At 42.1% G+C, this 26,930-nt stretch overlaps 2 protein-coding genes across 7 annotated transcripts in view; one reads left to right on the plus strand and one right to left on the minus strand.

Moving 5' to 3' along the window:
• SNX25 (sorting nexin 25) overlaps positions 1-16,712 on the minus strand; it is a 123,178-nt gene extending 106,466 nt beyond the window's left edge. Inside the window, exon 1 of one of the 3 annotated variants that reach the window (XM_044225609.1) lies at positions 16,071-16,706. In XM_044225609.1, the coding sequence (XP_044081544.1) occupies positions 16,071-16,478 (408 nt within the window). In that variant the 5' untranslated portion in view covers positions 16,479-16,706. Of the gene's footprint in view, positions 1-16,070 lie in introns of all 3 variants that reach the window. The other 2 variants (XM_044225610.1, XM_044225611.1) reach the window with 2 other exon arrangements.
• Positions 16,713-24,181: 7,469 nt separating this feature from the next.
• Positions 24,182-26,930, plus strand: part of CFAP97 (cilia and flagella associated protein 97) — a 38,498-nt gene continuing 35,749 nt past the window's right edge. Inside the window, exon 1 of one of the 4 annotated variants that reach the window (XM_044225613.1) lies at positions 24,182-24,250. The gene's annotated coding sequence lies outside the window, so the exon portion shown is untranslated. The other 3 variants (XM_044225614.1, XM_044225615.1, XM_044225612.1) reach the window with 3 other exon arrangements.

The raw sequence follows: 26,930 nt of genomic DNA on the forward strand, positions 1-26,930 counted from the left end.
CTCCTCAGACAATATTTTACCAGAGAGCTCCTGAAGGCAACTCCTCAGTCACAAGAGAAATAGGAAGATGAATCACGTGCAACATCCGGGCACATCACATCCACAACACAGTGTCTTGGCTCCTCAGCTCCAGGACCTCCTTCTCCACTCCCCCTTTCTTGTAGCCACACCGAAGGTTTTGGCATGAGCATTAGGAGACTGTCAATCTCTTTGATCCTTCCCCTTCCTCTAAGCTCCCTCCTGGCCTCTGTTCCCTCCTTGGCTTAGCTGACACCTGAGCAACTCTTATCAAGGATTCCTGCCCCCCTGACCTGTCCATATCCTGGCTCCTTCTTGGTTCCATCACAGGAGCTAAGTGGTCCTCCTAAAAAATATATCACAACCAAGCCAAAGGGCGTCACCACATTCTCCTGGCCTCCAACCCACATCTAGCCCTTAACTCCAATAAAACAATATGCCCACTTACTTTTGCTAGGCTTCCTCTCCCTTGTGGCAGGAGAGCATAAAAATGGAGAGGCTGGCCCCAGTGTCAGAAAAAGCCTGGATCACTGGTTCACAACCTGACCTTTGGCAAGTCACTTAACCTCTTTAAAATAGTTTCCTGACCCATAAAATGGGGATAACAGTAAGTATCTCATGGGGTCACTATGAGGACTGAATGAGAATGTACTTAGTAGGGCCCAGGTACAACAGTAAGGGCTCAACAAAAAATTTTCCTGTTATTTTCTCCAAGAGGTGGTGGTGGTGGTAGTGGGGGTTGTGGTGGTTTCCAAACCTTTTACGACCTCTCTTAAAATTACCTTTTACATTTGTCATCCTCTTAACCACGAGCAATTAATTTTACTTCCTACTTACCAACAAAGTAGGGGTCAGCTTGAAACATCTGAGTTCTCTGCCAACCTCCTACGAGGCTCTCTGTCTGTACCCTCCCCTTTGTTCCTCCTTCCCACTAGTCTCAAGCCTAAACCCTCCACCTGTGCTCTGGTCCCACCTGCCTGGACACTGCCCTATCAATCATCCTCTAGCTCGGAGGCTTTCAGGCCTTTTCTCTCTACTTTTCAAGATTCCCCTTTAACCCAAAAATGTTTTTACATATCTCCACTCAACAAAAGTTCCCCAAACACACACACACACACTCCTATAAATGCTGCCTTCTCTTCTTTCCTCCTTAGCCAAGCTTCTAGAGAGCACTGTCCACGTACTGTCTCTCCTTCCTTACCTCCTGCTCACTCTTCACCCACAAGAATATGATTTTTGCTCCCACATCCGCCTTTGCTTCCCGAAACACCACTGGCACAAATCTCCAAAGACCTCCCAGTTGTCAAACCCAGTGGACACCTCTTGCTTGGTCCTCCTCCTGGACCTCTCTGACCTTCTGGACCTTCTGGACCTCTTCTGAACCTACACCTGATGCTACTTGCCATTGATTCTCTGCTTCTCTGGGCTTTTCTTTCCTGTCCTGGAATATTTCCTCCCACACCTCAGTGAGCAGCCCCTCCTCCACCCACCCTCTGGCTCCCTGGTTTCAATCATTCAATCGGTCATTCAATCAATCCTTGTAGTTTCAGCTACCACCTGCATCCTGACCGCCAACAAATCTACTTGCTTCATCCTGGCCTCTCCCTCAAATTGCACACCAGCATACCTCACTGCAGGCTGAACATATCCACGGGCCTCTCAAAATCTACATGGCAAAAACTCATTACCCTCCCCCATTCCAAAACTGAGCAAATAGCATCTAAAGCCATTCAGCCACCCATGCCGGACCCTGGAATTAACCTAGACTTCTCCCTCTCCTCACTGAAATAAACGTTTACTGGGCCGACCCAAAGGGCAGGTAAAGCGGACTGAACGGAAGGGCAGCTGAAGTGGACTTTTACCAACAAGCAGAAGTGACCGTGTAGAGATGGGGGCAGTGGCCTTCCGAGGGGCATGTGGGTGCTCACACACCCACCACACAAAGGTAAATTCAGGAACAGAAGGTAGCTTTAAGAATGAATGGAAGTGTGGAAGACAGGCTAAGAGAAGTTAGCCCTAGTCATGAAGACCTGTGAGGTGAAGTGAAATGCTCATTGTTTTGACTTTATTACTTCTTTCCTTCCTAAAGGATCCACTCAGGTCACTCACAGAAATCCCATCCCCCTTGCCAATAATTCGTTAGGAAAGGATACCTGCCCAAGCCCAGTCAATAAGATGTGAAGGGAACATTGCAGGAGGCATTTCTGGCAACTTTTCCCTTGCTCCGAAAAGGGATTTTCTTCCCCTGGACATCATCCTGTGTGGCTGCAATACCTGTGCCTACTACAGTCATCTGGCCACTAGTCTGAGAATTAATCCCCCTCAGAGAAGGGCAGAAAAATACGAAGAAATGGTGCTGGCAGCTTGACAGGGTCAAAACAGTCCTGCCCTCTCCTGGGCCTGTCCTACCTCTATAGATTGTATATTATTTCTTAATAATCTCTTTATTATTTAAAAAAAGTGCAGATATGGGGATCAGTCATGTATAGAAAACAGGATTAAGTACAGTTTAATAGATTCCATTAAGATAGGACTTCTCAGAAGTTAACACAATAATGCACATTATAAAGGTTCAAGAATGGGGCACCTGGATGACTCCGTAGCTTAAGTGTCTGCCATTGGCTCAGGTCATGATCTCAGGGTCCTGAGACTGAGCCCTGCATTGGGCTCCCTGCTCAGTGGGAAGTCCGCTTCTCCCTCTTCCTTTGCCTCTCCCTCCAGTTTGTGTACTCGCTCTCTGTATCACTCTCTCTCAAATAACTAAATAAAATCTTTTATAAATAAATAAATAAATAAGGCAAGTTTCAAGAACTTAGTTTTTGAAATTATGTGACCAAAGAAGGCTTTCATCCCGCCTCTTGTTTTTGCAGTATACCTAAAAGCATCTCCCAGAAATTAAATATTAATGGAATGTAGTTTGGAAAAGTGGCTTTTACCAGAGCAGATGAGAAGACTCCATAACTGACTATTATCATATAGTAAAGTGATGACAGTAATACAGACACAGAAATGTGCTCCGGGAATCCAGAGGAACCACTGCCCTTCTAGGTGGTTCTCACTCAGAATGGCAGATGGGTTTCACATCACGTGCCAACTCTGGTAAATATTTAGTGGTTGCCTGGAAGACTATATTGAAAGGGATTCGGAGACCTCATCCAGATCCAGCAGAAAACCATAAACAAAATATGGCCATACTTGATTAGCAATGATCGTCATGAGCACAGAAGGGGCAGCTGGAACACCATTCTATTCAACCTGAGAGCTCTAAAGTGCCACTAATTCCTAAACAGATCCTAGAACCATCTCAGAGAATATCCAGGTTTTTTTTTTTTTTAACCAGAATTAGGTAACACTAGCCTTTAATAATTACAAAGGTAATAAGTTGGTTAAGTGTACAGACTCCAGAGTAAAAGAGACCTGGGTTTAATGCTTAGTTCCTCCACATGCCACATGGCCTGGGTACTTTATTCAGTTGCTCTAAACCTCTAAACTTCAGTCTTCCCATCTGTAAAATAACAGTCCTATCTCACATGGTAGGTATGAAAATTAAATTAGGTAATACATACATATAGCCACCAGCATACAGGAAGTACAATAAATGTTAAGTTTAGCTACAATAATTACTAAGGCAGTCACTCTCTAACATTCACATTGGGACTCGGTAATGCACATATTTGTCTGCTGTTTTCACAATCATGCACTGGAGTGCAGTGAGTTCAATGGAGACCACAGAAACTATTTCCCTGAGCCCATGAACAACGCCAGTGTAGGCTCTGATAAGCAAGCGGCAAAATGATTAAAGCACTGTCCAAAATAAGTGCTACTTGACTTTAAGAAGACAAACAGAGTACATAAATCTGACTACTGGATGAATTCTCTGCAAAAGACTGATCTCATACATATTTTTCCAGATTTCTCCAAAGAGAAAGCCAAGAAACAATGACCAAACTAATAGCTATGAGCCTAACATCTAGAACGAGTTTTTGGTTTTTTTTTTTTCCCCTTCGGGCCACAGAACTTTCAGTGCTAAAACCAAGACAGGTCTAAGCAAATCAGGTCCACTGGTCACCCTACAAACAAATAAAGCAAATGAAGTTCCAACAGCTGGATCTGGGTCTGGCTGTGCTGCTCAGAGCTGAGGCAGAATGGGTTCTTGAAATTCCACTTCCAACTAAAAGAAATCAGAGCTCTTTTTGAAGAAATGGCTAATTGCAGGTGTGAGAACAGAAAATGCTCAAGATGAACCTGAAATATCCTGTTATGCCAGAGAGCCAAAGATGGGATTATTTAAGCTTCAAAAAAGATAATTACAACTATTGAAACCCATCTATTGTTTTCAAATCTGTAATTTTGTAATTTTTTTTCAAAACACAAAACAACTAATCACCTTCAGAGGATGATGGGGAATCAACTCATTATTTTATTTTTTGAGATTTTTAAAAAAATTTTTAATTTTTTTATATTAACATGTAATGTATTATTTTCCCCAGGGGTACAAGTCTGTGAATCATCAGGCTTACAACATTTCACAGCACTCACCATAGCACATACCCTCACCAACGTCCATCACCCGGTCACCCTATCCCTCCCCCAACCACCATCAACTCATTATTTTAGAAGCAATGGGGGAAAAAACTAGCATTTACCCTGCTTTTCTATGTGAACTGTACTACTGTGTAACCAAATAGGTGAAGGAAACATGTCTCTTTTTAAAAATATTCAAACCAATAAATAAAAATGAAAGAATGAAATTAAAATGAACATGATCTCCTTCTTGGAAGCCTCATGCACTTATTTTTTTCCCCCATCCACATATTTCTGATAATGGACCACCACCAGCAGATTGTAAATCTGGGCCATGTGACCACCACCCTTCACTCGGACTCAGATGTCTACCCCAGCAAATCACCCCTTGCCCAGAAACATAAGAGGTTCCAGTAGCTTGTACTACAGACTCACTCCATGGCAGAAGTAAAACATTACTATTCTGTCACCCCCAACAAGTCAGTGGAACTTGGTATCAAGCATCAACAGCTACTGATATAACAAAAAAGAAAAATGAGGTTATGTGCCTCCTGATGAATGATCACACCCCCACCTTTGGTCTGCCAAAGGGATCGAACACAAGTTTAATCAAGCCTCTGGATCCAGCTGCCAAATTGCAGGACATACAAAGGAGAAGAACATGTTGAACTGCATCATTCACACACAATCAGCAAAACCCAAACTATAGGACATGCCACAGGATAGATGCTCCAGGTTCTTCACAGATAAACTGTAAAGGAAAGAAAAGGAGAGAGGGGAAACTGATTTTTTTTTAAATGGGCAAGAAAAAAACCATGATGAAAATTGATGCATATTTGAGTGATAAAACTATAATCGCATGCAAGGAAGTGATTACTAATGAAGTCAAGACCCTTAGGTGTAATAGAAGGGGCTGAAATGGGGTGGAGATACAGAGGGGCTTAGAGGGGCTTCTGAGGTTTTTGTAAGTTACAAGGGTATTCTCTTTATGATCATTCATCCAACCATACATTTTGTGAGATTCTCTGAATCTGCATTTTTTATTTTATAATAAAAAGTTCTTTTCAAAAGAGATACTGTAAATTCTACCATTTAATACCTTCTATATTCAAAGCACTTCTACAAATACTAGAATTTGTATTTTCAAATACTATAACATTGTTCCCAAAAAGCCTAGAAATTATTTATCTCCATTTTTCAGATAGGAAGACTGGGGTCTAGGAATCTTAAGCAGGTTGCCCATAGTCATAGTTATTAGGGCAGAGCCATGATTCAAATTCAGAAGACTGGTTCCAAAACCATTATGTTGATTCCCAGTTATTCGGTCAAGAAAGATTTATCTTTTACCTATTAAATCATGTTAAATGTGGGGTGCCTGGGTGGCTCAATGGGTTAAGGCCTCTGCCTTCAGCTCAGGTCATGATCCCGGAGTCCTGGAATCGAGCCCCATGTCAGGCTCTCTGCTCTATTTTTTTTTTAAAGATTTTATTTATTTATTTGACAGACAGAGATCACAAGTAGGCAGAGAGGCAGGCAGAGAGAGAGAGAGGAGGAAGCAGGCTCCCTGTCGAGCAGAGAGCCCGATGCGGGGCTCGATCCCAGGATCCTGGGATCATGACCTGAGCCGAAGGCAGAGGCTTTAACCCACTGAGCCACCCAGGCGCCCAAATAAAAATCTTTTAAAAAATAATAAAAATAAATAAATCATGCTAAATGTTAAAGATATGAGGGAGTTTCTGCCTTCATGGAGATCAAGAAAGAGAAGAAAGATATCATCCAGGGCATCTAAAATTACAGTTGTGATAGAAAAAATAAAGAAAAGGTATGTGGTCATGAGAATATACACAGCAGATAGGGAGACCATTTCTGCAGAAACAATAGCTGAGGTCTGGGGGAAAGAAATTAATTACCCAAGGGGGCAGTGGGCTGCTCCAAGCAGAGGAAGCTAGATACAAGGTCACCAGTGAAGGAGCAAGCATGGCCCTTTGAGGACTGAGGGTGGAACATGAGGATGAAGGTAGTGAAGACAGGTGAGGCTGAAGAGCTGGGAAGAACAGGAAGCTACTGGTGGATTTTAATTAAACGTGTTGAAGATGGATTGACTAGGTTTGCATTTTTAATATGCCAACAAGGAGACAGAGAGAACAGTTGAGAGGCTATTGCGGTCATCTAGGTGGGACATGATGGCAGTTGGGATGAAGCGGGAAAGATGGAAAGAAGTAGATGGATGCAAGATGCTCAAGAGGTAAGAAGGCAGGACCTGGTGATGGACGGACGGCATATGGAGAGTGAGGAGAAGGAGATGTTCAGGGAACTCAAAGTCTTCTGGCTGTGGTACCTGTTGTAAGGAGGTGTTAGTCATGAACATAAAAGACAACAGAAGAGGGATGAGGACACTTGAACTAGCTGAGTTTTAGGCACCACAGCAAATGCCAAGTCAAGCAGTTGAATACATGAGACTGAGACCCCAAAAGAGGAATAAATCTCTACTCCTCAGTGTAGAGATGGTTATTACAGGGGCTTAAAAATGAGACTACCTAAAATAATAAAAAAACAGATCCAAGAATAACCATAATTCAAATCTGGAAAACAAAGCAACTTCCTGAGTTTATCTAGAGATTGTTATCTCAGAAAGGTTTAGTGAAACTGAAAAAAAATCATGAGAAAGAGATTAATTGCCTCAGAAAAAACATAGTGAAATTTCTGGAATAGTTAAAATGTTAACTTCATGTCTAACAAACTGGCAAAGCCTGCATGCAGCCCTCAGGTGGGTATTTGTAAGAGCTGACTTAGAGGATAAAGAGGGATTTTGCGAGGTGATTTGTATGTATGGGTTCAAGGTTGGAGACAGAGAGAACTCTAGCTTTGACTCCAAGGGCTGCTCTTGGTCAGGTGGACAACAAGGAAGAGCTATCTTCACAAGAAATGCAAACAGGAGCATCAGCTCCTCAGCTTCTATAATAAGGGTGGGGGAAAAATGTTTAAAAGTATATCCAAGAGAAACAGGGCTACACACTCAGCTACTATAAACTAAAAAAAAAAGGACTAAATACACACACCTAGATATCCAGCTTCAGGGGACTGAGACACTAGTAGCGCAACAAGAAATGTGCTTTTTCACAGACTGCCAGCAGTGATGGCAGAAAAGCCACTCTCAAATGCTTTGCAGTACCACGAATGGAAGAACACAAATAAGCTTATTCACAAATACAGAAGACTGCCAATGGACAGTCTGCTGCCAATGCACTCTCAGAAATACTGGGGAGGGGCAGTTAGGGGCACTGTAGACCAAGGCTCTGCATGAGCAGACAGAAGTAAACACCTATAAAATTTTACTTCCTGCCACCAATGGCAGTCATATATATACTGTCACTCATACATACAGGTGGTTGAGAACTACAGAAATGCAGGTTACTTAAGAAATAAGTATTTGTATCTGTAGTGTCATTTGCAAATATCTATAGATAAAGAGCTGGTATTCAAGATCTATAAAGAACTTCTCAAACTCAACACCCAAAGAACAAATAATCAAGTCAAAAAATGGGCAGAAGACATGAACAGACACTTCTCTAAAGAAGATACACAAATGGCTAACAGACACATGAAAAAATGTTCAACATCATTAGCCATCAGGAAAATTCAAACCAAAACCACACTGAGATACCACTTTACACCAGTAAAAATGGCAAAAATCGACAAGGCAAGAAACAACAAATGTTGGAGAGGTTGTGGAGAAAAGGGAACTCCCTCATACTGTTGGTGGGATACAAGCTGGTGTAGCCACTTTGGAAAAAAGTGTGAGGGTTCATCAAAAAGTTAAAAATAGAGCTACCCCATGACCTGGCAATTGCACTACTGGGTATTCACCCCAGAAATACAGATGTAGAGAAAAGAAGAGCCACATGCACCCCAATGTTCATAGCAGCAACGGCCACAACAGCCAAACTGTGGAAGATGCTGAGATGCCCTTCAACAGGTCAGTGGATAAAGATGTGGTCCATATATACGATGGAATATTACTCAGCTATCAGAAAGGCTGAATACCCACCATCTCCATCAATATGGATGGAACTGGAGGAGATTATGCTAAGTGAAATAAGCCAAGCAGAGAGACAATTATTATACGATTTCACTTATATGTGGAACATAAGGAATAGCATAGAGGACATTAGGAGAAGGAGAAGGACAGGGAAATCAGAGGGGGAGAAGAGCCATGAGAGACTATGGACTCCAGGAAACTGAGGATTTTAGAGGGGAGGGGGGCGGGGATGGGTGAACCCAGAAATTGTTATTAAGGAGGGCAGAGATTGCATGGAACACTGGGTATTACATGCAAACGATGAATCATGGAAGACTAAACTAAAAGATGTACTGCATGGTGACTAATATAACATAATAAAAAAATTTTTTTAAAGAAATAAGTATTTGTAGAAACTTATCTAATTTTCTAAGAGTAGTATTCTATACCAAAACTGGAAGCTTATTAAATAGATCCTAGTAGCCTAAACAAGTTCATGTCTCTTACCCTAAAAATGTACTATTTGTTCTTTTTCTTCCTTGGCCTCAGAGACATTTTATCTGGAGCTCCCACAGACACTTTTCTTCACATCCAGCTCACGGCAATTCAGACATGGAAACCCCAGTATGGCTGACAAATGTACTGGACTGACCAGTGCCGATAGTAACTGACCAGCACAGGTCACCCCCAAGGGACAGAGCAGGTACATCTCACACTCCTAAGTACCTTCTACCAAAGCAGGACCTGAGCTGGGAAACCCATCAAAATACAACCAAACCCACTGGACTTTCTGGAAACCTTCACTGTGTTTCCGGAAACTATATAAGCACACTCCTCAAGTCTAACACAGATGCAGAAATGAATCATGGATGCAGGCCCTGGACTGAGGCTCAAGGTATCCAGGAGAACCCTCTAGAAGAGATGCCCACCACTCCCATCATTCCTACCCACTCACCTAACCCTAATTTGGAAAGGGACCTAATACTGGGGTAAAAAAAAAAATAAATTCCAAGTTTGCAGTATTCTTCTTTCAAAAGCAAAGTTGCATTTTTTTAAAGCCACAAGTTCGTATGCTATCATTTTAATACTTAAAGCCTTCCATCGGCAATGTTCATTTTCTTAAGCCAGGAGCCTTCAGCACTAAACCTGCTGAGTCACCATTTTATACAACTGTGCACCATTCTGACTACAAGAGCTCACATTTTCAGGAGTCTGGGGGTATTCCTTACCCCAAAACAATAAGGTTGGGAAATAAAACCCAAGATATTTTCAAGAAGGCAACATTCAATTACAAGGGTGACATCAAAAACAAAACAAAACTTGAGATTCAAGACTGAAATAAATCTCCTGGGAAAGGACGAAAATGTGGGCTCCAAAAAGAACATTCAAACTTGGAAACTGTGGTCTTCATTTTGTGAACAGGAAGACCCTTTGTTTTGGGACTGAATTTATTGTTTAAAGAGAATGTTGGAACACTCTGGAGAAGATAATTAGACCTAACTGTAATGATGATATTTTACGTCAAAGAAAAATATCTCACTCAAATTTATTCTCTTGTCTCCATTCACACAGCTTCATTATCTCTCTTTTTTTTTTTTTAAGATTTCGTTTATTTATTTGACAGAGAGAGACACAGCTAGAGAGGGAACACAGGCAGAAGGGGTGGGAGAGGGAGAACCAGGTTTCCCGCTGAGCAGGAAGCCGAATGTGGGGCTCATCCCAGCATCCTGGGATCATGACCCAAGCTGAATGGAGACGCTTAAGGACTGAGCCACATAGGCAAGCAATTAACTTTTACTTTTTAACACTGCACTTAACATGACATTTCTCCTCCTGGGTCGGTAGCAGCCAAGCCTCCAGACTAAAATCCAGTTCTATTTTCTTGACTGAAGATTTCCACAACATGACCCAAACTAATTTTCCAATCCTAGCTCTTATGATTCATCTCATATACTCAGTGGCAACTCAGATCCTAAATGGTACAGGCATTCTGTCAGCAGTTTGGTTGACTTATTTTTTGTATAAATTATTAAAATAAATATTGCCTCCTTTAGAGTCCTGCTAAATCAAATCACACTTTCTGTATTTCTTAGCATTCATATCCTGTTTTTGATGAGCATTTATTTTTTGTTCCAGGTATAATCATGTATTGTATCTTCGTACTTTGAACTTATCATTCATTTATAACTTCTTGTGTTTCCTAAGCTTAAGGGATAGTGCCTTTGTAATGAAGATATAAAAAAAGAAAAAAACTGTCCTTTATGTGTAATTGTTGTTCTTGTATTGGTAAATTACAGATCTACTGTACAAAACTTCTCCCTTTAAATACTGTACAAAACTTCTCCCTTTAAATACATATCTGTATTTGCTTATATGTGCATAATATATATCTGGAAGAATAGACATCTATCAATAATAACTATCTATTGGGAAGAGAAAATTTCACCACATACCCTTGTATATGCTTTTTAAAAAAACATGTGAACTTATAATCTACATAAAAAATTAAATTTAAAAATTATTAATAATGTGAATTTAGAGGAAAACAACCTTTAGATCACAAGAGAGCTAGGGAAGACCCTGTGATTTAAGGGGTCTCAAAAAGCCATCTTCCTCAAGAACATTTTTTCTCACTAGGTACCATGACTTAAATCCCCTGGTTAAAATGCAAATATTCTGAAGACAGTAAGTATACTATGCCATTATCCTTTATCAAATTATTGAGGGTTAGTTTATCACATTAGCATAATAAAGGAAAGTCACAAAGAGGTTGTATATAGGCTCCCTAATCACTGTCTCTTTTTCCTTTTTCCCCTCAAGTAACTAAATTAAGTTTGTTTTACTCAAAGAACTTTTGTATTTGTAAAAGAACTCATTTAGGAATTCCTGAAGTCCTACTCAAGCCAACTGACTCCATGGATTGCTCTGTGAATATTTTATTGTCTCTATAAACATCTGGCATCCCTCTAGTCTTCTTGATCAGTCCTGTCTACTCAGCCCGAGAGGGCAGGGACAGGGAGATTCTTGTTCTTCTCTGATTCCTCCCCAACACCAAAAACATTGCCCTGCATTTCCAGAGACCAATTTCCCAAGCTCTTGGTGATACCTATTGCAAGGCTCTGACCCTTCTCTAGGATGCTGGGGTTAAAATTTCAATTCAAAATGGAAGTAGGGTAGTTAAGTTTGTTCTTGTCTCAAACAATAATCCATTTATTCAGGCAAAATTGATCTCCTGAGAGCTTGCTATGTTCTTACTATGTGTCGGACACAGGCACTCAGCAGCTAACTAGGCAAAAAGTGATCTAATAAGATCATAATACCAGATATGTAGCAGATACTCAGTAAATGCCTATTAATTAGATTTGATAAGCCACTTGAACTCTTCTATCTGCTTGAACTTTGGAAAGTCTCTCATTAATGTTTTCTTCATAGAGCAGTGGACTTTGTTTCCCATATGCTACTATTCACTTTTGTGGACTTTCTTGTATCAGCCTTCTGATCATCATCAATTAATTGCTTACTTTTTTTTAATTTTTTGAATTTATGAACTATACATCAAGAAATATCTAGTAAGTTACAATGTAAAGAGAAAAAACATAGACATCATTTAGTTTTCTAAACTACTGGTTCACTTTCATCATATTTCTCTTTCTGTTGCCTTGCTTAGATGATGTACTAGGGTCAAGTAACTGTGGCTAATGAATCTGAGGCTCTTAAGCCAGGTAAGTTAACTGGCCTGGCACAAGATGGAACATACTATGACAGCCTGCTCTGCAAAGCTGGACTAACAACACTTACCCCAGGAGCAGGCCAGCCCGGGCTTTACAGCTCCAATCTGCTGGCCTGTAACAAAGTCCAAGGTTTTCTAAAGTGGAGCCCAGATATCAACTCTAAGACTTTCCTGGCCTTACAGGAAAGCTTCCTTAGTACCTGTATATACCACTACATATTATTTCTTTTTGAGTTGAAAATCATTTTTACTACTTTAATCAATATTTATTCCCATCCCTCCCAAAATAAAAATTCACGCACATAGGAGATGGCCAGTAAATGCTAGTACTGGATTAATAAGAGCGGAAAAGCATGAGAGAACAATTTTCTCTGTCATCATCCGCAAACACTCCTTGAGCTCTTGCTAGGTGCAAGGTAATGACAAAAGGTGTCAATCACGGGTGCTAATTACATGGAGTTTTTAACCAATAGGTACACTGTGAAACAGGCAGAAGCATTTTAAACACTTCTAGACACAAAAACCCTTGTCACTTTTAGTTTGGGCGTCTTTGAGGTTGCTTATTTTAACTGTGTATACATTTTTTTTCGCTATAGAAGGAGACCAAGAAGGAAAAAAAGAGGAAGGAAGGATAGGCAACTAGAAGGATAGATCCCAGCCTCTGACCTGTTGGACTCATACTAGAAGAATCCAAAATGTGTAAGAACGAATGAGGATTCTTTTCTTCATGCTGAATCAAAATTTCTGTAGTAAAATAGTCACTGTATCATAAGAGGCGCCATTTGGTTCACTACTAAACAGCCTCCCCCTCCACATATGTTAGATGACCTGTGTGGTCCAGCTCCTACCCCCACAGAACTGACATATTTTATACTACACCACATGCTTAGGCTTCCATTCATAAAGAACAGAACATTTAAAAAAAAAAAACCACTTACATACAAATTAGAAATATAGCACAACTAGAAGAAGGGGTAAAATAAGCAATGCAGCACAACTTAAGGCTTGAGTAAATAATACCAGTACTGTCAAAAAAACAAGATTTTATGTGAAGAACATGCATTTTAATTATAATATAAAGCTTTTCCTAATGCCCTTATTTTCTCATTTAAGACTATTACACGAATCCAAGTTCCAAAGAATAATCAATAATCTATTTTCCTTAAATTTATGCTTCACTTCTATTAACTGAAATCTTCCAGTTGTATATATAAATAATTACATATACTGCTTCGTTTTCTGTCACCTTTAAGGTACTATTTTCTCAAATTCCTCTACTAAATCATCTTTCTCGATGTTAATCCAAGTTTTATCTACCCAGAGGTCTAAATGAGTTGGTGGTGGAGGGGGGCGGTTTGGGGAAATGTATTTTCCCGGAAATAGTGGTAACCCACAATATGAAACTTCTATGCCTTCAGAGGCAAAATGCAATACACTAGGTTTTGACCCTGACCTCATCATCTAAACTTCCTGCTCTCACCTACTAGGAAATCTTAATCATTTAACTCTTACTTTTTGTCTCATAAGCATTTATCACTATCTAAAAATATCGCCTTATTTATGGCCAGATCTCCCATAAGAATATAATCTCCAAAAAAAAAAATATATATATATATAATCTCCAGTGAGTAGGGAGGGCTCTTATGTGTCTCACTGATTCAATCCCAGCTTCCAGAATAATACCTGGCTCATATAAAACACTTAATATGTACTGACTGAATTATAATTTCTTACAATACTCTAAAGAATTGGGACATTACTTATAAATAAACAAACCAGCTAGTAAAATCGGGATTCTTATTTTCTACCACTATAGAGAAAAATCAAGAGGAAAAATACACCTGCCGGTCAACTCTTGCTAAATTAGATACGAAAAAAAGGACTGTTTCATGAAGGTTTTTAAAAGAAATAAACATTACTAATTTTTGAGACCACCGAGGAAAACAGAAGCTCCTTTTCCTTAATATACCGAATTTACAGAGTGAGGATGCTTGACTTCCTTACCTACAATCCTCCAGCCATTATCTAAAGAGTACATTCAGAAGAGACTGACTCAGGACAGGGTAATTTTGATGAAGAGCTTGATATTTACAAAACTATAAGCAGATCATAGCATAAGCAAATACAAATCCCAGAGGGCAATGTTCCCTCTAACAAATATTTTTATGAAGCTGAATCACTGCCATTTCCCTTAGCTTAAAGTGGCTAGGCAATTTCAGTTTAATGACAATATCGTTCAGTCAAGCAGTGAGTGCCAAGTTATGCTATCCATTGGTTAAGATTTCAAATTCACGTTTTTAAATGAAGTTCTTTTGATTGGACAGTGAATTTGAGAAACCCTGCCAAGATGGTATCTGCAAAACTACTGTGCTCTTAGAGTGCTTATCCATCTAAATATATGGAAGAATAACTATGATGTAATGGACACTTTAAACTTTAAATATCAGTAATTTGTGTGGACTTAACCCAGAGTATTCAATCTGGGCAAGGCTACTCTTTGCTGATCTGAACAGCTCTCTGTAGATCTTGAGACACTTGTTCCTGCTGACGTCAGGCAACTCTTGGTCAGCAGGGTGTTAAACCAGGCGGCAGTCTCAGGAGGGAAAGGGACATCTGTTTCTGCCTTGGTGAGTCTATTTCTCACAGGCAGTGGTGCAAGCTGTGTAACTGTCCCTAAAGTACTAACCTTCAGAGCAGCTCACCTTGCCTCCCAACACCAATACCACTGTCCACTAGCTCTGTGTCCCAGCAGCTAATGCCCAGCTTTTTGTTGAAAGCACTGATTCTACCAAGAACCAATTCTGAAGGAATGAATGAATCTGGACTTTATTTCTCTATCCCCTAGAACAATAGTGTATTCATCCACCACTGGTTTGTGGAGTATGTTAGCTCTTCACTTCCTTGTTTAGAGCCATTATCCTGTATCCTATTGGCTTATGAAATTTAAGTTATAATTCTCTTAGTAAACCCATGTTAAATAAATTACTGGCAGAAACAAATCTCAGACTCGGCATAATGTGCCCCAAACACACAAGCTAACAAGCTACATCAGAATCAAGTTTCACTTAGATAAGGTTATCAGAGGAAGCTGGGACGTTGATCGAGCAATGCTTTGGCACCAAAGAAGGGAAGAGCTCATTCCTGTCTTCCCTAATCACCGCCCTGCTGTCCCCAACCCACTGGGAATACGGTTCCTTTTGTTGCAAACTGAAATTATATCTGACATCCCTTTTCTCGAAATCACAGAAACTAGCTGGGACTGCGCCACTGATCTACACAGTGCACCAGATTTGGGATGAGAGGTCCTGGCAGGATGAGAATTAAGCCAAGTCAGCCTCTCTGAACAAGTTTCCCCATCGGTGAAAGGTCATAAAGTTACCTCCCCCAGAGAACGGTTAGAAAGACAATGACCGATATAGGGCGCAGCGCGTGCGTACAGTGAGTGCCCCCGTCGCCAACTGCACAGCAGCACCCAAGATTCTGAGTGATTATTCAGCTACCGAGGTTGTGCCTGGGGGTGGCTGTGGAGCAACTACACAGCCTAACAACGTGCATCTCGGCGAGCATCTCGCCAGCCGGGAGGAGCCGGAGCCCGCTCGCAGCTACCCGCGGGGCCAACCCACCCCAGCCCGGTTCCTCTCCGGCAGCCGGGGCGGAGAGGACAAACCACGTCGCCGCCGCTGCCGCCACCCGGGGCTCTGAGAGCGCGGCGGGCACCGGAAGCGCGGAGGGCCGGGCAGAGGCCCCGGCGCGCGAGGCAGTGGGGAGACCGGTACTTACCCCCGGCCCGCGGCGGGCGGTCGCGGCCAGCCGTCTCCAGGCGGCGACGAAGTCGGGCGGAGGGGCTCGCCGGCTCCGGCAGACGAGGGAGAACAGGGTCCCCAGGAGGAAGGCGGCCGCGGCGCAGCCCAGGTACAGGCAGAGCCTGAGCAGGACGGTGCACGGCCCCGCGCCTCCGGCCGCCTGCCAGCAACCGGGCCCCAGCCAGGAGAGGCACACGGCGGCGAGTGCGGCCACGGCCACTGGCACTCGCCAGCTCCCGCCGCCAGGAGCCCCCGGCGCCGCCGCGTCTTCCCGGGGGTCCGGCCGGCGCTCGCCCGGGGCGCCGGAGTCTGGGCGGCCGCCGGCGGCTGCGGCCGGCGCGAGGTTGAGGCCGGCGCCGCTGCTGTCGGTGGCATCGGGGTGCATGCTGCCTCCTGAGCCGCTAAGGACAGGCACATTTCCTGCCCTGCTGTCCCCCGGCGCTGCCCTGGACGGTGGCCTCTCCGCGGCGCCTCCTCCCCTCGCCGCTCCCGCCGCCGCCGCTCCTGAGGCACAGGCAGTCGGCGCTCATGCCCTCGTCGGCGGCCCACCGAGGGAACGGCTCCAACAGACGCCGCGGAGCTCCTCTCGGCGAGCCCTCAGCGCCGCCACCCGGCGTCCGCCCCGCAGCGGTCCGGCCGGGCGCGCCCAGGTAGCCGGACCTTGTTGTGACTTAAGCTGGCGAAGCCTGAGGCGGAGCGGGGGCGGGGGCGGCCCCGAGGTGCCTGTCAGGCGGGGGGCGGGGGGCGGAGAGCGACCGCGGCCCGCTGAGTGACAGGTGGGAGGTGCCCGGCCGCGCCCGGCCCCCACCGCCCACCCGCGGCGCGGGGGCGGGGTCGGACCGCCGCTGCCTCTCAGGGTAGGGGGCGCGACCAATCGCCAGGGTAACTGCTCGGGCCCGCGCTCCTGCTCCCCTCCCCGCAGGGTACCGTCCGCGATGGAAAATTTTGCGGCAGGTGTCAGAGCATTTGTAATTCTCCGGCTCAGGTGATCCCTTAATCCTCGCTCTCCGTTCTTCACTGCCAAGTAATCTCCCAAGCTTAGGGTTCCCCAAATTTCTGCTTTGTTTTCACCTGCTATTTAGATAAAATCGGCAAGCATTCCTGATCCTCACTTTTAATGCAGTTTCCCCCAACAACCTTCCTTATTTTTCCCTTCAGGGAAAGAATCCGACGAACGTGGAAGAGTAATGAAGCCTGCAATTGCTAGTTATGGAAAGGCCCCCAAAGTCGGCCTGGTGCCAGAGGGTGTACACAGCTGCCATAAGCACTTTGGCTCCAAGTCCCTATGTTTTTGTTACAAAGAGTCAATAGAAGTGTTATTACCTACACGAGCGAAAGAGGTCCAAATAATTTCTAGAGTACGTTATTTTCCTATTCTCCTATCATGATCCCATGCTTAATATACAGATGTTTACTGAAAAGATGCTAATATGTTAAATACTAGTAATTACTACTAAGAGCAGTAAAGCAGCAGCCATATCTTTGATAGATGAAAGAATTGTAAAGGAAATGATGGAACTCTGAAGAGATTAATGATTTGAAAGGACGGGTGATAGGGCCAATCGGGAATAGAAGAAGGGGAAGAAGTAAATAGATGAGAAAAGCAGGGAGAAATAAAGGATAGGGGGAAACAAAAGCGAAGTGTCCGAACTCTCTTCTCATAGCAATCCTGAAGAATTTCAACAGTTCAACTGCGCTATTGTTGTCCAATAAAATGCGTTATATCCTGCTTCCCAGGGAGCATAGTGAAGAAAAGTAAGCATTAAAATGTATTCGCAAATTACTGTGACTATACTGTTTTTCTTTTTTTTTTTTAAAGATTTTATTTATTTATTTGACAGAGAGAAATCCCAAGCAGACGCAGAGGCAGACAGAGAGAGAGAGAGAGAGAGAGAGGGAAGCAGGCTCCCTGCCGAGCAGAGAGCCCGGCGCGGGACTCGATCCCAGGACCCTGAGATCAGGACCCGAGCCGAAGGCAGCGGCCCAATCCACTGAGCCACCCAGGCGCCCCTATACTGTTTTTCTATAAGGAATCGTCTGTGTCAGTATTTCAACAAAGGAAAAAGACATTTACAGGAAGTAAGATAGTTGATGGATTTTTTTTATTTTTAATTTTTTTAATTGTTTTATGAAGAATAATTTACATACAATGAGCCGTGCAATTTGATTTTTACCTGCCAAATACTTTTGTTTCAAGTTTTTATTTAAATTCCAGTTATTTATTCTTTTGAAACAAAGTATTATCCAAGAGGTTATTATCCAAAAGAAGACATACTGGAAATATGGTGTGCCACAGTTATCTATTGTTACATAACAAACTACCACCAAATAACAACCATTTCATTTGCTTATGATTTTGTGGGTCAGCAATTTGGACTGGGGTCAGTTGGGCAATTCAGCTCTTCTTGCCTGGGGTCACTAATGAAACTATGGCCTCCTGGATGCATAGGCTGGGACTGTGTGATCTATGGACTCTCTGTTGAGATGGCTTGTCTCTGCTCCCCGTGCACTTACCCTCCAAAAGGTCAGCTTGGCCTTTTTCTCATGACAGTCTCAGGAATGCCACGTTTTTTTAAGCTTTTGCTTAGGTTATATTTGCTAATGCTTAGCTTTGCTTTTGCTTAGGTTATATTTGCTCATGTCCCATTGGCCAAAGCAAATCATATGGCCCAACCAGTAATTAAGTGGGGAGGGGCCTACACATGGGCTTAAATAGGGGGAGTATAATTCATTGGTTGCATTAGTTTAACAACTTACTACCATTTGCTTTGAGGGAACACACTAATCAGTTTCTTGTGGATCATCTGGCTGGTCACCAAAATCAGTAGTATCCTGTGACCTAGCACTGTAAATATGTTAAAGTTCACATTTCTTGTTCTTGGAATTGATAGTTCCTCATAATCTAATCCCATTTACTTATAAAATGAACAAATGAACCTAGGGAAGATAGGGGGAAGGGAGACAGTATACAACTATGTTTCTCAGTAAAGAGTTTGGTGATTATAGATGTATCATTTAGCTTTATTTTATTCTAATATTTTCAAGTTATGAAAAAAAATGAAAAAAATTCTACAGTCACTTAAAATTTAATACCCAGTATTATTGGACAGCAGATTATTAAAAAAGAATATAAATTGTGTTTAGTTATTAACTAATTTCTCCAAAATGCATGTGGGCAAAAAAATTTTCGAACTGATCTTGATACTTTTTCATGATATGTATTATGAACAGAATAAAATATAAAGTAGGCAGGACACAATATTGATTAAATATACTTACATAAATTAGGAAAAGATTTTTAATATTTTCAGATTAACACTATGTATTTAATATTATATAAAGCTTTTATATACTACCAAAAAGAAGCCAGTGTCTCTCATTTGTCATTTATTTGCTCTAGGAAAGAGAACATACCTATAGACAATAAAAATTAGTATTAGAGTATTAATTAGAGTATGAATAGGGGTTGCACAGAGTAGGCCGTTAATAAATATTTTTGAATGAACAAATGATATTCTTCCATGAAAAATTAAAAAATAAAATAGAAATAAAATAGAAATAAAAAAATAAAAGTAAAAAAAAACCTCATATTTTAGTGGAAACTTCTTTTAAAAAAAAGATTTTATTTATTTGAGAGACAGAGCAGGAGAGCACAAGTGGAGGGGAAGAGAAGGAGAGGGAGAAGCAGACGCCCTGCCGAGCCGGGAGACAGATGCTGGGCTAGATGCCAGGACCCTAGAATCATGACCCCAAAGGCAGACACCTAACTCACTGAGCCACCCAGGTACCCCTTAATGGAAACTTCAACTTTTGGAAATCCTGTTTAAAACATAAGTTCCTCACTATAACTCTACAAAGGACATAAGGTAAATTTTATAATCCCATTTTCCAGACTAGGAAACTGAGACTCGGTGAAGTTAAATGACTTGCCCAAAATCACAGAGCTAGTAGGTGCTGGACCTAAATGATAAGATTCTCCTCCACGATGCCATCTTTCAAATAGCTAAAAGTAATGTCAAAGGACAAAACAAGCTTTCTATATTATACAAATAATGTCCTTACAAAACCAGTACAATAGCATTCATCCAGCTCTTCAATATATTGTGAACTTCTAGAAGGTAGTATGTGACTTCTATTTATTCTTTCATTCGGTACAAAAATATTAGCTAGGTGCTTTGTTAGAAAACAATGTAAAACATAGTCTCTGTAGACGCCTGGGTGGCTCAGTTGGCTAAGCATCCCACTCGTGATTTCAGCTCAGGTTATGATCTCAGGGTTGTGGGATCGAGCCCCACATCAGGCTCCCTGCTTAGTGGGGTCTGCTGGAGATTCTCTCTCTCCCTCTGCTTCTGCCCCTCTCTCAAATAAATAAATCTTAAAAAAAATATATATATATATAGTCTTTGTCCCTGAAGAGCTCACATTCTAAATGGGTGTGGGGGAAAGCATAAAGCAATGTAATATATATTACTAAGGTATTACAAAGTTCTATGGTGGTGAGAAGAGAGCCACTAATTCTGCTTTGTAGAAGTACAGGAGACTCAAATGTGAATCTAAGTCATTTTGCTTTCTCAATTTCCTCTTAGAGCACTTAGATATTTTGAAGGTACCCTCTTTAGAAACTTAAAAAATATGAAACTATATTTAATTTCAATTTGGTTGTAAACTTCAACTCCATAAAGACTTCATCCTTCAAAACTTAATTCCTAAATTAAAAAAAAAAAAAAAACATTTCCTCATAAGAAAGTTTAGCATACATGAAAAAAACCTCCAGTTATTATGCAAAAAGATCTTTTAATTGCTCTCTACAGAAAGTCAAGCCCATATTCTGTTCTAAGAGGTTTACAATAAGTGAAAGACAATTTTTGAAAAGGGGCCAGGGGATATTATTTTCATCTTTTCTGATAAGAGTCCAGATTTAATGAATCTGGGGAAGAGCCTTTTTTCACTTATGAGTTAATGATCCTCTATGACCAGAATTATGAAGAGGCACAAAGCAATTAAAATCTCTGGCCTGAAGAAGCTTATTTACCATCTATTTCATTCGCTTATTGATTCATTCAATATAGACTACTGATGATGTGCTCTTTGTAGGAAAAGAAAACAGGCAAAAGGCAAAATTTTTACAAATTCGTAGTTCAGAAAAAGCCAAAATTAAATCTTAAGATATAAGCCTTTTTTGCTATTTTTTAATCATAAAACATATACAAAAATTAATATTTTACCATCCTTAAGCATACAGTTCAGTGGCATTAGGTACATTCACACTGTTGTACATCCATCACCAGTATCCATCTCTAGATCATTCTCATCAACCTGTAGTGAAATGCCGTACGCATTAAATAAGAACTCTCCCTCCCCTCTCCACGCCAACCCCCACTAGTCTCTTTTTTCTTCTTTTTAGATTTTATTTTTAAGCAATCTTCACACCCAATGTGGGGCTCAAATCCACAATTCCAAGATCAAGAATTGCATACTCCATCAACTGAACTAGTCAGGCCCCCCACTTCTAATTTTGGTTACTGTGACTTGCCTATTTTAGGTACTTCATATATGTGGGGTCATATTTGTCCCTTCATGCCTGGCTTATTTCGCTTAGCATAATGTTCTCAAGATTCATCCATGTTGTAGCATGTAGTGTAACTTCATTCCTGTTTACGGCTGAATAATATTCCTGCATGAATGTACCACATTTAGTTTATCCATCTGTTGACAGACATTTAGGTTATTTCCAGCTTTTGGCTTTGGTGAATACTGCTACTGTGAACATGGGTGCACAAATATGTGTTTGAAACTCTGCTTTCAACTCCTCTGGGTACATACCCAAAGTGAAATCGCTGGGGCATATGGTAGCTCTGAGTTCAATTTATTGATCTCTGCCATGGTTTTCCACAACAGTCATACCATTTCACATTCCCATGAGCAATATAAAAGGCAAAAGATTTATACGATCTGAAGAGAAACCAGAGTATTCCCATGAGCAATATACAAGGTTCCCAATCTCTCCACATTTTTGCCAATCCTTTTTATTTTTTCTCTTATTTTTATAATAGCCATCCTAATGTGTGTGAAGTGGGATCTCATGATTTGTTTGCATTTCCCTAAGGATTAGTCATGTTGAACATCTTTTCATGTGCTTACTGGCCATTTGTATATATTCTTCAGAGAAATGTTTATTCAAACCCTTTGTATAACAAACTTTTGACCACAGAGTAGAAAATCATCCCTGGGAAATGGTGCCAGCAAAATTTCATCAGGCAGAATTAAGTGAAATCCTACTTTTTAATCTATAAAAAGAACAGGAGGATACTGTGTACTTGCTGGTAGTTATAACTCGAAAGTACAAAACACATTGTAAAGAACAAAAATACAGTCAGTTCCTTAGTTACACTCCCTAGGATATGGATAACCCTTAGTTCCTCGCTTTCTTTGCACTTTCATGCAAAAACTGTTATTGACTACTCAATGTATTAGGTGTCTACTGCTGCTATAATAAATTACTACAAATTTAGTGCTTTAAAACAACACAAATTTATTCTTTCTGTTCTAGAGGTCAGAAGTCTAAGATCATGGTATTTACAGGGTTTCATTCCTCTAGGAGGCTTCGGGGAAAACACCTTTTCTTCCTTTTATCAACTTCCAGAGGTGCCTGCTTTCCCTGCTTCAAGGTCCCCTTACATCACTCTGACCTCTTGCTGCTTTTTAATTTAAAAAAAAAATTGTTTTTAGTTTTATTGATATAACTTACATATAACAGCATGTAAGTCCAGGATGTACAGCTATGAAAGGAATACCACAATAAGTCTAGTTAACATCCATCACCTCACATACGTATTTATTCCCTTGAGATAAAATTTTTTTTTTTTTTTTTTTTTTTTTTTTGGAGCAAGAGAGAGAGTGAGAGGAGGGGCAGAGGAAGTAGGAAAAAGAATGTTAAGCAGGCGCCACACTCAAGGGCCTTAAGACTCTTAAGCCTTAATAGCCTCACTCAGGGCTCTATCTCACCACCCTGAGGGCGTGACCTGAAAGGAAATCAAGAGTTGGGGGCTTAACTGAGCCACCCCATCGCCCCTGAGAACTTTTTGCGTGATGAGAAACGTTTAAGATCTACTGTATTGACTTTCCAATACGCAATACAGTATTGTTAACTGAAGTCACGGTGCTCTACATTACAACCTCTTGCTTCTACAATCATCACTCCTACTAACGACTCTACTTATAAACTTCTTGACTCTCATTTTTGAGAAACCATATGATTACACCGAACGCCCCTGGATAATCTAGGTTGATTTTGCCATCTCAAGACCCTTAATCACACACACACACACACACACACACAGAAAAGATCATTAACCCCATTGCACCAAGTTCCTTTTGCCACGTGAAATGGCCTATTCACCGGTTCCAGGGATTAGGAAGGGTACATATTTGGGGCACCATTACTCCATCGCAACTACTATGTGCCTGGGAGTTCGAAGCAGAAAAATGATAGCTTTCAACATATCCCGCAGAGATCACTTCTTTCTTCCTTAAACCACCCACCTCATTCACCAGTAGTCAGAATGCGTTACCGGCTCTTGAATCGCAGAACCAACTAGTTCTTTGATCTGAGTTCTGCTGATAAAAAGGATCACAAAGTCACAGCTGCCCCCCTTTATTACTGCTGTTGTTTTGGTAAGGACTTACAAGATAATTGAAGCCACTTTCCCACCTAGCCACTGTACCAACTAGGTCCACCGCATTGCCATTAGTAGCGGGCGGGCAGTGGCGGTAAGACCTTAACGGTGCGCTGGGCAACTAACGGCCTCCAAGCCTCCTTTCTTCACGTGCGCCTTCCTCCCCATCACCCGCAGTGGGGCGCGGCACAGAGCGCCTCTCTAGGCCTCCGGCGGGCCCACCGCGCTCTATGACGCCCCCTCGCGAGGGGCCACGAGGAGCCGCCGCGCCGCACGTTTGGCCACCGCCCAGTTCCCGCGGTACTCGCGGCGCTCCCTCTGCACCCCCCACCTTTCCCTTTCCGCTCTCTCCGCCTCCGGAAGCTCGAGCCTTGCCGCTGGGAGCCGCGTGTGGGGAGTGCGTGCGCGCGCTAGGGCGTGCGCGCGACCCTAGAACGCCGCTGGCGGCGCGCGAGACGGCGGCGACGGCCACAGGACCCAGGTAAGCGGCGCGCGAGCAACCTCTTCTTCCCCGCCCGCGCCGCGCCCGCCACCCTCGCCTCCGTTTGGGGGTCCGTTTCCTGTCTCCGGAGCCCAGGCAGCGGCGAGTCCTCAGGGTCGGTGTGAGGAATCCAGCGCGGGAGGTTAGGAAAGGCGGCCTGGCCGGGACCCCCACCCCTTTGCTCCATGGGCTCTGCTGCCCAACCAGCCTCTCCAGTGGTGGGTGTAACCACACAAAGGCTTCCGAGCCCGCGGCCGGAGGGTCCTTGGGGCCTCCCGCACCTCAGCCGGCCCCTGTGGGAACCGCCCGGCCTACCCCCAGGATGCGTTCGGGGATGGCCCGGGGGCCGGGGCCGGCCCTGAGTCAGGAAGTGGGGGTAACTGGGAGCCGGGTTCGGGTCGGCGCCGCCCACCTCTGAAGACTTGACTCTGAACTCGGGAGCCTGAGGGCGGCCTCTCAGTTATTTTCTGGTACCCTGGTGGGGGGGCGGGGAAGGGGTGGTCAAGAAGAGGTGGTGAACGGGCCCTTGACTCAAGTCCTGGAAAACGGATTTTTACTTAGGGCCGGGATTTTCATACCTAGTCGGTTACCTTATTAGGACCGTATTATATACCTAATTACAGAAATAATGTGATGTCACAGTAACGAAATGACAGTTTGAAAAATGCCAGATTCTTATTTGGTATTTGTATCTTAAAAAGCATTAGTATTTCTGTTGCTGGCTCTGCGGGAGTTATACAAATGGTAAGTGTCCAAGTGACGCCCAGGCAGCTTTTGACAAATAGAGGTTTTCACTGAGCCCCAGAAGAGTTATTAAATGAATTATCATTTTATTTTTATCCTTTCCCAATATGTTGTAAAGAGAATCGTGACAGTCATAAGTCCACATTTTCATTTTCCAATGTTAATTGAATCTCACTAACTTTGAAATAAATGTTATGGGAAGGATTGCCTAGTGGGTGGGATGGTTGGATAATTTTTCCATAAATTCTGTTAAATCACTGGAGTGCTTAAATCCTTAACAGTAACCCTATCTGTTGGGTATTATGCCTGAAAAGTCTCCCAGGTGTTTCGCGCCACCTCTCATGAACTGTGAGCACTTGGTAAGGTGGGTCCTTAACCGTTGAGGGTTACATCAACCATGTAAATACAGATCAGAGGATAGTTAATTCTGGTGTGTGTGGTGGGGGTATGGGTGTTGGAGGGGAACGGTTGTGGAAAACTGTCAAGGGAACTAGCTCAGGGAAAAGCAGTGAATTTTCTGCTTACGTAGCAGAAAATCTTAAGCCTCCCAGCTCCAAACTCCTTCATCAGATAAACATTCTTTGAATGTCTGTTAGAGTTCCCAGTTTAGTAAGGAGATAAGGCAGGAAACTGTTAGCTATGAAAAACGGATTTCAAAGAACTAGCTAATCATTTGGATTACAAATATTTGTTAGGATTTAGACCTGGTTGATAAAATGTTATGGTTGGGAAAATCATGTCCTCCTAATGCATGAATTCCCTCTGTAGCATCACAACAAGTGGACATTGAGCTTTTGCTCCAAAATCTATCTAGTGACTCATGGCTCATAATCCTAGAAAGTAGCCCATTCCACTTTGAGCAATTCTGATATTAATTTAAGAACAGGCTTCTTTAAAAAGAAAAAAAAAAAAACAAGTTTTGTTTTTTTCTTTTTTTAATTTTATTAAGAACAGGTTTCTTATAGATTACATCTGTTGATGGAAGTTCTACATCTGGAACTACAAATAACAGCTCTAAAATCTTTTTTCATATCATAGTCCTTTAAATAACTGAGCATACCCTTTCTCTTAGCCATTACTTTTACTAACTGTGCATCCCTTGTTCTATAAAACATTGATCATGACTTAGATTCTAGACTCTTCACCATAGCACTGAGAGCTAACTGCTTTATTCAAGTAGTTTGACCAAGCAGAATGTAATGCAGGTTACCCCAAGACTGCATATTGCTATCCTGGGATGACTTAAGAGCATTTTAATGTTTTGATTCTCAGTCATGCTTTTGCCACTTGGTAAGCTCCAAGTCTTTTTCCAGTGAACATTCTTTGAACTTGGACCCCTCAGTGCACCTGCCCTCCTCACCTTCCCTCATTCTGTGTCTGTGCTAATATTTTGTTATTATTTGGCAATTTCAGAGTATACCTCCCCATTAGGTTTTGGCTTACTCATTTTCCTCTGCTTCTTTCAATACAGCATAACCAGTAAGACAGCTGACTCTCTGGACTCAAATCCTGACTCTACTGCTTTCTAGCCACATGGTCTTTGAACATGTCAGTTAACCTCTGTGCTTCAGTTTCCTTGTCATTACCAGTATTAAATGGTCAGTGAAAATAATCAGTGGCAAATGATCAATGAAAGAGTGCTTAGAATAGTGCTTGGCACATCATAAAATCTGTGTGAATGATAGCTTTTTTTCCACTTACCATTTGAATCCTTATTTTCAACTGTCCCATCTCAGTTTTTTTTTTAATTCACAAATTTGATAAAGCTTGAAGTCATAAGAGGCATACTTGACACTTATCAATTTAAATTATTAAAGCCATTTGAATTGCTAGGCCTTAGTCTCTTCATACCTAATGTAAGGTGGTAAAATTTTTTCCTTTCAGGACTGTTGGGAAACTCTAAGGGTATGGAAGGGTATTAGCTCTAACTTGATTT

This window comes from Neovison vison, chromosome 11, assembly GCF_020171115.1.
Source record: "Neovison vison isolate M4711 chromosome 11, ASM_NN_V1, whole genome shotgun sequence".
NCBI lineage: Eukaryota > Metazoa > Chordata > Mammalia > Carnivora > Mustelidae > Neogale > Neogale vison.